Below are 11,068 nucleotides of genomic sequence, written 5' to 3' on the forward strand. Positions count from 1 at the left end.
AGCTAATTTGGTGTCTTTTTCTTTTCTTTTCTTTCTTTGTTAGAATGGAGATATCGATAGACGAGCTGATGTTCCCTGGACAGAGATCCGTTCCAAAGCCCCCCCCCCCCCCCCCCCCCCGGGGGGGGCTTCCTCAGAGGACTCTGATGAGCTGTGAGTAGGAATAGTTCTCGCTTGTTTCTGAGGATGGATAACTGCTTTTGTACTGTTATGGCACGAAGAATGGCATCATTTATTACAGTCATCCAAATGTTTTAAATATTTTATGATAAATCTAAATGACTCTGCACAATAGTTTGAGAGTCAATATCTCATCTGCTTTTAGAAGCACTTGAATAAAAAATGACAAGATGTTGAGGACTGTACATGTGTTGATGCCTCCTAGTGGCACTCTGGTTGAATGTCTGTCAGCCTTCCAAGCTAATCAAAGTCTTAATGACACTTATGTTAACCACTTCAACCCCAGCATCCCTATTCTGGGGGGAGCGTTCAGCAAAAAATAGCAGATCTACAAGCTCACACCGCGTTGCAACGTGTTGTGAGCTTGTAGAGCTAATGCTTTCTTCTTTCTCTCTCAGGATGGAAATGGCAGTAGACGCAGCTGGAGCCTCTAGAGATCTGCAGGTCTGTCCATGGATGGATGGGAGGACGGAGATCTGGGTAGACACTGGAGGACTTCAGACCTGGGCCTGGATGGATGGGAGGACGGAGGATGGAGATCTGGGTAGACGCTGGAGGACTTCGGAGAGGAAGTCAACAGTACGAACCGCTTTGGTGAGGAACTTGACAGTACGAACCGCTTTAGGGTTGGGGCTTTTTTAGGCTTTATAGTAAAAAAGCCAATAATCGTCCGTTGCCGATAATCGGTCGATCCCTATTCTTAAACGTTACTGTAAGTGCATGTGTATGTTGTGACAGGACACACGCACACACACACACACACACACACGCACACTAGAACCCGTTTAGGCCTGTCAGAATTTGAGGTTTTATAATTGTCGCTCAAATAAATTACAAGTAACAATTTAATTGCGTCATACTAACGTTCTAAATAAAACTTTGGCTTTCGTAGGCTTTGTAAACAAAAAGCTACACATGGCATAATTCAACAACTTTATACACTAAAAGAGAAGAAAATTACAAAGTGACACGTTTAGAGCTTGTAGATCGGTTGCTTCCATTATTTCTTTAAAATGTTTGAAAATATATGAAAGTTTTCAACATGGAGACGATTATGACTTATCCCTCAAAAAAAGTATCTCAAATACTTGCCGATTAGGTAATTGTGACAGGCCTAAATCCATCTGCTTGTGTTATTTTTATATCCTGTTCTGTAATCAGTTAGGGTTGACTATAGACTTTTTTTTTTAGGAACAAGATCATCATGCCGGTGAAGAGCATGTTTCTAGCCAATGAAGCAACTATTTCTGCTCACCTTTGGAGTTGCATCACAGCAAGGTAACTGCGCACACGCGTGCACACACACGGCACACACTACTATGATCATATTGTTTTATGAACAAAGTAGTAATGACTTTTCTTTCTTTTCTTTAGGACGTTGCTGGTCTCCTGTGTGGCTCCATCTGGTCCGAAGCAGCCATCTGGAGGACACCAGGGTTCTGAGTCACTCAGATCCTGACTGGTAGTGGTGATATGTAGATGTGATCAATCAGGGCTCTTTGAAAATAATAAACAATAAAATAATAAACAAAACCAATATATACATAACTAGATAATAATATAAATAAATGGATAAAATGAACTATAAAAAAATTGATTATAGAAAATATTAAATAAAATATTAAAATATTAAAAATATTATATTAAATAAAATTAGTAATGCATAAAATAAATAAATTCATAAAAAAATAAAATTAGTAATAACAGTAATGCATTAAACAAATATAATGTGTAATAGCAGAGTAATGCATAAAAAATAAAATTAGTAATACAATTAGTAATAGTTATATATAAAATTAGTAATAACTGTAATATATAAATGCATAAAAAAAAAAATTAGTAATACATAAAACAAATACAATTTGTAATGGCGTAGTAATGCATAAAAAAAAAATTAGTAATAACATTAATACATCAAATAAATACAATTACTTAAATTGTAGAATGAATTAATATATATAAAAAAACAACTATCAATCACATCTACATATCACAAACAGGCTATATTGCCAGCAGTCAGGTGGACTGTAGACTCACTACAGCTGTCCCAATGTGGTATACTGTGTTTTGACCCAACTGGCCTCCAAGGAGAGGCGAGCATGGAGCCGGACATCTGATGATACACGAGAGGACGCCATAGTCAAAAATAATTGTAATAAAAGTATGTTTGTAATCTGTTTCATGTTGATTGTAATGTATTCATGATGCCATATATCTGTAAATATTCATTATTTTCTTGTTAATAAATTATTGCATTTATACCCGGGTGTCCGTTATGGGTCCATTACCCCTAGATCAAATGGTTCATAACAAGGATGAGGAATACAGTAGTACTATTTACATGTTTAAGGAATATTTAGTTAATGTATTTTACACATTTAGACCTTCTAAAACCTAGCCTAAGTTTTTCTGAAAACCTTCAAATTATTATTAAAACAAAGGTTGAAAACCTCAGTCTGATCTGTTCAGTTCCACATGATGCAATATTACAATATTTGCATGCAAGCATGCAGTGCGCCTGTGATATGGGATGATCCTCTCAGTAAATCAGGTGACACAGCACACCTCCTCCACTCCAGAGCCTTAGATATAGACTTTATATTTTACGCAAACTGCCTTCACTTGATGGGGCCAGTCCAATGGCGGCTCTCCTACATAGACTTCTATTGAGAATATAGGGACAATCAACTGGGACAAGTCTCAATGCATTGGACTCATGCAGGCAACAGCCCAGCTTTAATGATCTTATAAATCCCTTCATTTTAGATTGTTTTGTACAAATTGCCTGTAAATGAGCTTATAATTGCAATAAACAAGTTAAAAAAAAATAAAACAATGTATTTCCAACTCGGTTTCTGCCCCCTCAATGTCGTAAGTCTTCTATTAGATGGCTCTTCGCTCTGTCGGTGACGTCTCTCGAGAGTCACGAGTCCATTCATTCATTGTATTTTTCTTCTGACTACACATGCAGCAGCAGCAGCACGTCTCAAAGTATAGTTTGTATAACTTTGCAACAATTAAGGATCAGACTCGACAATAGAAAGTTTCAGCGCAACGATCCACGCTGATAATATGGATTCATGTGTCATGATGGTGTCAGTGATATCATGGCTGACGAGAAGGATTTATTTCCTGATATTGATAAGCATCTTCTACGATGTTGTGGAAGGTAAGGTTAAACCCGTTGTTTTATTTACAGTTATGAGAGTTGAGAGACGGTATCCGGAGAACTTTCCAGTTTACCAACTCGCCGTGAATGTTAACGATGAAGTCGACATTGATGATGACTTTTCGCCGTGGTGACTTGGTAAACTGCGAGACGGCCTAGAAAACTTAAAGCATGCATGGGGATTTAAAGATGGTCGGGTTGAATGAATGGAGTTGGACAACTTGGACTGATATCAACTTCTGATTTACTGACATTTCCTTTTGAGAATCGATCCCCCTTTTTGAAAACATACGGGGAATCTTCATGCGTGCGACTCTCATCATGGGATTGTTTTTCACAACTATAGGGACAACTTTAATTAAAATGATAATGTTGTTACGCAGATGATGATGAAATACAATGAAAGAAAGCATAGGCTATAAAACATTTGTATCCTCATGCAATACAGATTACAGAGCGTGACAGGATAGGACAGCGTGTATCATGTTTACACTCCAAATATACACACACATACAAAACAACGTGTGAGTGAGTGTGTGTGTGTGTGTGTGTGTGTGTCACTGTGTGTGTGTGTGTGTGTGTGTGTCTAAAGTTAATATACAACACTGTGTGACAACACCATACCACGTAGCCTACACTCACTGCTGAATGGAAATCAACCGCCACACAATAGGCCTACAATAGAATATAGCATTAAAGTCAGAAGAAGAGCGTTAAATAAATAAATAAAACTTAATAAGCCAATACAGACGTAAGCACAAACATTAACCCATTTTGGGTCAGGAACCCCTTTTGGTGTTAGCATTATGTCATGCCTTAGCTATTGAAAAATAGCAGATCTACAAGCACATAGCGCGCCACCGCGCGCTATAGAGCTTGTAGGTCTGCTATTTTTGAAAACGACTGACACAGAAACATAGCTTTTTCAGAAAACTGTCAGGATGTAGAAGACATTATTAGAATCTGATCTCAGGTCAAAATTGAAATGCCATTGATTCATAAATGGACAGTTTTGAGTGCTTGTGGAAACACAAACATTGGTGAGGACACAAATTGTGATCGGCCGGAATGAGATGAATGTATACGATGTATAAGATCGCCTCGCCTCACTTCACACGTGTGTGTGTGTGTGTGTGTGTGTCGTTTCTTTAAAGGAGAGCACCAGCACCATGTGACCGGCCCCTCTCAGGCCGTCCTGGCCAGAGCAGGGGAGGACGTGACCCTCCCGTGCCGCATCGTGGCGCCGTCCCGCCGCGACGCGGCCAGGCTGACGGTGGAGTGGTCGAGGGCGGACCTGGAGTACGGACGTGCACGTGTGTACGTGCACGTCCGGCAGCAGGGCCACGAGGTGACCCACTCCGTCAACCCGCTGTACCGACGCAGGGCGGCGCTGTTCGTCCCCGAGCTCCCCCGGGGGAACATCTCGCTGATGCTGTCCGGGGCGCGGCTCTCCGACGAGGGCGTCTTCAAGTGCTTCGTCCCCAACCTGCACAGCAGCGCTTTGGTCCAGCTCCGCGTCGGTGAGGCTTTTTTTTAAATTATTCTTAATTTTTATCCCACGATTTTGTAACCCATTTTTCACCCCTGTGTCAATTATCTAATGTGATCCTGGGCTCTACACACCCTCCACCAACCTAGTCCCCATATATGGGGGACAAGGGGAGAGCAACGGACTTCAACTCATGCTTCCTTCATGCCTGAGTGAGCAAGTGAAGTTGCTCCTTTACACCTGACAGAGGGGAGTTTCCCTGGTTGGACGTATAGCGCGTGGAAGGAACACGTTATTCCAACCAGTTCCTTTTCCCCTCCATCAGGCGCCCCGGCTGGCCAGGGGGAGGCAGTTTATAGAGACCAGGATTACTGCATGTTTTTTGTGAGGGTACCTACCCTATAGGGGACACGGGGAGAACATGCAAAGTCCACACAGAAAGGCCCTTTCGCCAACCCCACCTTCGGGTATGGGCACATGATGACGCGGAGGTGAGGCTTTTTTTAATTATAGCTATAGCGCGATAATCTAATAATACGACACGGATGCTTACCGGGTTTTTTATGAGTTGAACTGTAGAGGGAGGGAGAGAGAGTGAATCAGACTCGGTGCAGCACAGTCTTGTTTTTATGAGTTGAACTGTAGCGGGAGGGAGAGAGAGTGAATCAGACTCGGTGCAGCACAGTCTTGTTTTTATGAGTTGAACTGTAGCGGGAGGGAGAGAGAGTGAATCAGACTCGGTGCAGCACAGTCTTGTTTTTATGAGTTGAACTGTAGAGGGAGGGAGAGAGAGTGAATCAGACTCGGTGCAGCACAGTCTTGTTTTTATGAGTTGAACTGTAGAGGGAGGGAGAGAGAGTGAATCAGACTCGGTGCAGCACAGTCTTGCGATCGAGAAAGGCCGTCATAGGCAGACCTATGTGTCCGTTTAGAGAAGACAGACTATGTGCACCCACTGCACACAGAATGAAGTGGAAACTGAGCTATACATTTCCTAACCGTCTGTCCACTGTACCAAGACATGAGAGACACATACGTACTTCCCACAGATTACAACCACCCACAGATATTTTGAAAACATGACAAATCACAAAAACACAAAAACATATCTGCTGGGTGAACAATGTGCAAACACAGCAGCAAGATTTGTGAGTTGCTGTGATAGAAGGATATCAAATGGAACACAACCACCCTAGCTAAAGACTAATCATTGTGATGTATTCCTGCATCGAGTGATCTTGGTACACATAGACATTTATTTATTGGAGATTCTGACCTTCAATATTGTACATGTATACATTTTGTTTTGACTGCATTGTTCCACGTTTTTTGCTTTTGTGAGGATGTGAGGAGGGGATTGGTTGAATGATTTTGCTTTATTGATTGATCTGACTGTGTGATCAGCTCAGTGGCCTTGTGGTTAGAGTGTCCGCCCTGAGACTGGGAGGTAGGGGTTCGATCCCCGGCCGGGTCATACCAAAGACTGTAAAAATGGGACCCAGTGCCTCCTCCCTGCTTGACACTCAGCATCAAGGGTTGGATTGGGGGGGTAAGTCCCTGCGACATACTAGCGTCATGTCCAGGAGGGTGTACTTGTACATCAAGCTGCCTCACGCTACAGAAACAGGAGATAGGCTCCTGCCCCCTATGGGCCTCATGGCTCGGCAAGGCTACTTACTGACTGTGTGATCTGTTTTTCCGCAGGGCTCGTGTCTCAGCCAGTGATCTTTATAACTGGACCAAAACAAGACGACGGCGGCGTCTTTACTTTGACCTGTGACTCCGGGTGCTGGCATCCACAGCCCGAGGTGTCTTGGCTGGACAGCGGGGGGGGGGACCTCCTCTCCTCTGCCGACCCCCCGGTGGCGGTCCGAGGTCCCGGAGACTGTTACACCGTCCGCAGGAACGTGACCGTGAGGGCCGGGGCCGCGGGGGGGCGTGTGACCTGCAGGGTTCACCTGCCCCACATCAACCACACTGTGGAGACGCACCACGTCATCCCGTTCCCAGGTAAAGGAACCGCTTTCCATTCTGACCTGAGATCAGATTCTAAAAATGTCTTCTACATCCTGACAGTTTTCCATTCTGACCTGAGATCAGATTCTAAAAATGTCTGTATACATCCTGACAGTTTTCCATTCTGACCTGAGATCAGATTCTAAAAATGTCTTCTACATCCTGACAGTTTTCATTCTGACCTGAGATCAGATTCAAAAAATGTCTTCTACATCCTGACAGTTTTCATTCTGACCTGAGATCAGATTCAAAAAATGTCTTCTACATCCTGACAGTTTTCATTCTGACCTGAGATCAGATTAAAAAAATGTCTGTTTGAAAATGACATTTTTCTGTTTCTGTTTCTATGTCAGTCGTTCTTCAATTTTTCAAAAATAGCAGACCTACAAGCTCGTAGCGTGCCACTCGGTGGCGCGCTATGAGCTTGTAGATCTGCTATTTTTTAAATAGCTTAAGCATAACGTAATGCTGACACCAAAAGGGGTTCCCGCCCCAAAATGGGTTAATGATCACTTCTGCCCAACTGATTTGTTCATTAAAACTTTGGCATGCAAGTTCACAAATAAGAGTTGTGCTTCAACATCCTTAATAAGCAATAGTTCCTATCATGACAGTGGGGAAAAGCAGCACTGCATCAAAAACTTGATATTTCCATCTGTTTTGGGCTTCTCACAGTACTGCGTGGAATTAATACGTTATCAGATTTTTGCGAACGCAGTGATTGCGTACGCAGTGAGCACTTACTATGAGACCTAGCAGATCATGTCTGTCTGTGTGTCTGTGTGTCTGTCTGTCCCGCTATCCAAATATGGAGTGTGTTGCATCAGCAATCACTCAGCTCCATACGGGCACAAAAGGGGCCAGGTCCACTCAGCTCCATTATGGGCACAAAGGGCGCCAGGTCCACATATACAGTAACAGCGGGACAGACACACAGACAGACAGACATGATCTGCAGGGTCTCAGCTGCGTTCGCTTCCCGCGTTTGCGCGTCTTACTGGTGTTAAATGTTAGACAACAAAACTCTGTCAGCATTATGTTTGTTGAGTTGATTTAAGTTAACATTTTGTTCAATAACCTAGATGATTATTATTATTATATAGTAGTCAGTCCATCAATGTGTCAGGAAATCAGTTCTTCATAATGCTCAAACTATTGTTGATGGTGTCATATTTTGGCTAAACATGAATTAGAAACGTTCAGAATAAAAGTAAGTCAACGTCCTAATGGTAACTGGAACAGACTTGTATGTAACAACCATTTCCTTCTGTCATTTCAGATCATAATTCCACTCAACCCACCAGTGTTGGCGTCATGACTGTCATTCGCAGTATCGTCAATCGCAACGTCATCATTGGCAGTGTTTTGGCATCTGTCGGTTGCATTGGCGGTTGCATTGTCGCTTGCATTGCCTATTGCCTCCTGCGTAAAAAGGCTGTACCTGACAGCAAGACATGTAAGTATGCATTTTTGGTTAAATCATATTTATTTGTCCTTAAACTATTTAACTAAAGCTCACAACTATTGTTGTGAACACAACCAAGCTTATAATGACTCTTTTAGTTCTACTGGATCTCTTCTCCACTAGTCCCTCCCTGACATTTAGTTCTACTAGTTCTAGTTCATTGTCGAGGACGGTACCCTCTCCTACCTGTCGCCTGTAGGTGTATGTCTACAAAATTTGTCCTACACAAACATTAAATGCCATTGACAATGAATTAACAATTTTGAGTGTTTGTGTAAACAAAAAAAATATTGAAGACGAAGGTGAGGATGCAAATTCCCGGAATGGGATGATGTTTGAAATTCTTTATTTAGGAATACCCCATTGAGAGATAGTATCTCGTTTTCGAGAGGTTCCCAAATGATGTATGATTATGTACGATGATAAGAGCGCCCCTCGCTTCACACGGGTGTGATTTTCTTTTTTTTGTTGCTTTTTTATAGAAGGACAGACAGTATGCTGACAGGAAATGGGGGACAGAGATGGGGGGGGGGGGGGGGGGGGAGTGACATGCAGTAAATTCCGTCGGGATCAGTCGAGCCCGCGGCACACTGCCGAACTTGGGCTACCGGCCAAGGTGCCCTGGACCGCTGAAAGCCACGGGCCTAAATCTTCTACTTTTGAACACGTTTGAGAATTGTGGGGCCCACACTTTGAAAACATGCGCATGTCTTTGAGTATCATGAAGAGCATTTACATGTGGTCGATGTTGTCGTTCTGTTTGTTCCACAGCAAATGGTGAGGAGAATGGTGGCGCTGTCCTGGAAATGGGTCCGATGTTGGGAGAACAACTAGAACAAGAAGAAGAATCCGTCGTCGTATGCACTGATGACACCGATTAGGTCATGGTTTCATTTATTTATCAGTGACAGCGATCACTATAAAATATAGTCTTTATTTATGTATGTAATATCGGAAGCAGTGTCTGCCATATTTATGACGTTTTTTTACTGTAGAAATGATATTTATGTATGTAATATCGGAAGCAGTGTGTCTTCCATAATTATGACGGTTGTACCGTCAAAATGATATTTATCGGTGACAGCGTTCACTATAAATAGTTTATTTATTTATTTATTTAAAGATATCGGAAGCAGTGACTTCCATATTTACGACGGTTGTACCGTCAAAATGATAAAAGCTGCTAAAACAAGCATACCTCATGCCGACAGGCACGTACAAGTCTAGTCCACTAAAACAAGCATATACCTGCTGACCAGCAGCCGGTACCAGCACTGGACATGGACCAACCCAACCAGAACTTCTATTAAGCTATTAGAGCCCTGCATCTACCTATCTATAAATGCACCAAGTCTCTCTCTCTCTCTGTGTACAGTACGTACCAGTGTACGTAGTCTGTTTTTTTTTTACCTACATTTTTTATCCCACGATTTTGTAACCCAGTTTTTCTTATCACCCAGTGCCAATTATCTAATGTAATCCTGGGCGCTACACTTCCTCTGCCAACCTGGGGGGGGGGGCAGCGGACTGACCTCATGCCTCCTTCTATGCATGAGGAGTCCAAGCTGCTTCTTTTCACCTGACAGAGGGGAATTTCCCCGGCCGGACGTAGCGCGTGGAAGGAACACGTTATTCCGACCAGTTCCTTTCCCCTCCATCAGGCGCCCCGGCTGGCCAGGGGGAGGTAGTTTTAGAGACCAGGATTACGGCATGTTTTTGTGAGGGTACCTACCCTAGGGGACACGGGGAGAACATGTGAGGGTATCTACCCTAGGGGACACGGGGAGAACATGTGAGGGTACCTACCCTAGGGGACACGGGGAGAACATGTGAGGGTATCTACCCTAGGGGACACGGGGAGAACATGTGAGGGTATCTACCCTAGGGGACACGGGGAGAACATGTGAGGGTATCTACCCTAGGGGACACGGGGAGAACATGCAAACTCCACACCCGTAGTCTGTTTAATCCACGTAACTCGAGAACCGTTCGCCACCACCGACTTCACTTTCGACATGCGCGTTCCACACCCACGACGTTGTGGTCGTATGGCCAGTATTCAGTTACTACAGCCCCCAGTCCTTAAGTTTACTAATACATTTTAAGATTCTAGTCATTATACACACCGAGCCCTCCATGGCCAGGCACCTCCTTATCTCTCTGACCTGCTCCAACCGCATGTGCCCAGAAGGTCACTGAGATCCACATCACAGGCTTTGCTGGTTGTTCCTCAGACAAAGCAAATAACCAAAGGCGATTGCAGGTTTTGCCCCCTAGGCTATGGAATGAGCTCCCACTCCACCTAAGAACTGTGGATTCTTTTTCAAAGGACTGTTGAAAACTCACCTTTTTAAACAGGCCTTTCCATAGCCGGCCTGGTTAAATGTTGATTGCTTTATTTTTACTCTACTTTTTCTATTTTGTCTCACTTTATTAGTGATTTAGTTCTTGACTTGTTTTATTGACTATTGACTTGTTTTAATTTTTATTGTTGTTAAAGCACTTTGTGACTGTAATTGTCTGTGAAAGGTGCTCTATAAATGAACTTTACTTACTTATTTACTTACTTAGTTTAAGCTATATGCCGCGTGCACGGTTGTGACAAAGAACAAACAAATGATCCAATTAAACTCACCGTAGAGTTATAAAAGGATAGAGTGCGGACAGCCAGCTACAGCTCCCGCCCCGTTGCTCATTCATTTCAAAGGAGGTTTGCTCCGTGGCGTTCTGAAGCACCCGGAAGAACGCT

At 43.2% G+C, this 11,068-nt stretch overlaps 1 protein-coding gene across 1 annotated transcript; it reads left to right on the plus strand.

Moving 5' to 3' along the window:
* The first annotated feature begins 3,152 nt into the window (after positions 1–3,152).
* LOC308335471 (butyrophilin subfamily 3 member A2-like) lies at positions 3,153–9,634 on the plus strand. Its single transcript, XM_080792521.1, has 5 exons — positions 3,153–3,349; positions 4,504–4,869; positions 6,543–6,848; positions 8,134–8,310; positions 9,091–9,634. Exons 1-5 carry the CDS (start codon positions 3,253–3,255, stop codon positions 9,198–9,200), a joined length of 1,056 nt encoding a protein of 351 aa, XP_080648647.1. The 5' UTR covers positions 3,153–3,252; the 3' UTR covers positions 9,201–9,634.
* Positions 9,635–11,068: the final 1,434 nt, after the last annotated feature.

The sequence above is a fragment of the Protomyctophum bolini genome, assembly GCF_963924005.1.
Source record: "Protomyctophum bolini genome assembly, chromosome: 20".
NCBI classification, from domain to species: Eukaryota; Metazoa; Chordata; class Actinopteri; order Myctophiformes; family Myctophidae; genus Protomyctophum; species Protomyctophum bolini.

Excerpts from the sequence above, each read along its gene's own strand:
- LOC308335471 (XM_080792521.1), top strand. The coding sequence starts at position 3,253 with ATGGATTCATGTGTCATGATGGTGTCAGTGATATCATGGCTGACGAGA. Across the intron at positions 3,350-4,503 it reads CTTCTACGATGTTGTGGAAG|GAGAGCACCAGCACCATGTG; the intron begins GTAAGGTTAAAC and ends GTTTCTTTAAAG. Across the intron at positions 8,311-9,090 it reads TGTACCTGACAGCAAGACAT|CAAATGGTGAGGAGAATGGT; the intron begins GTAAGTATGCAT and ends TTTGTTCCACAG.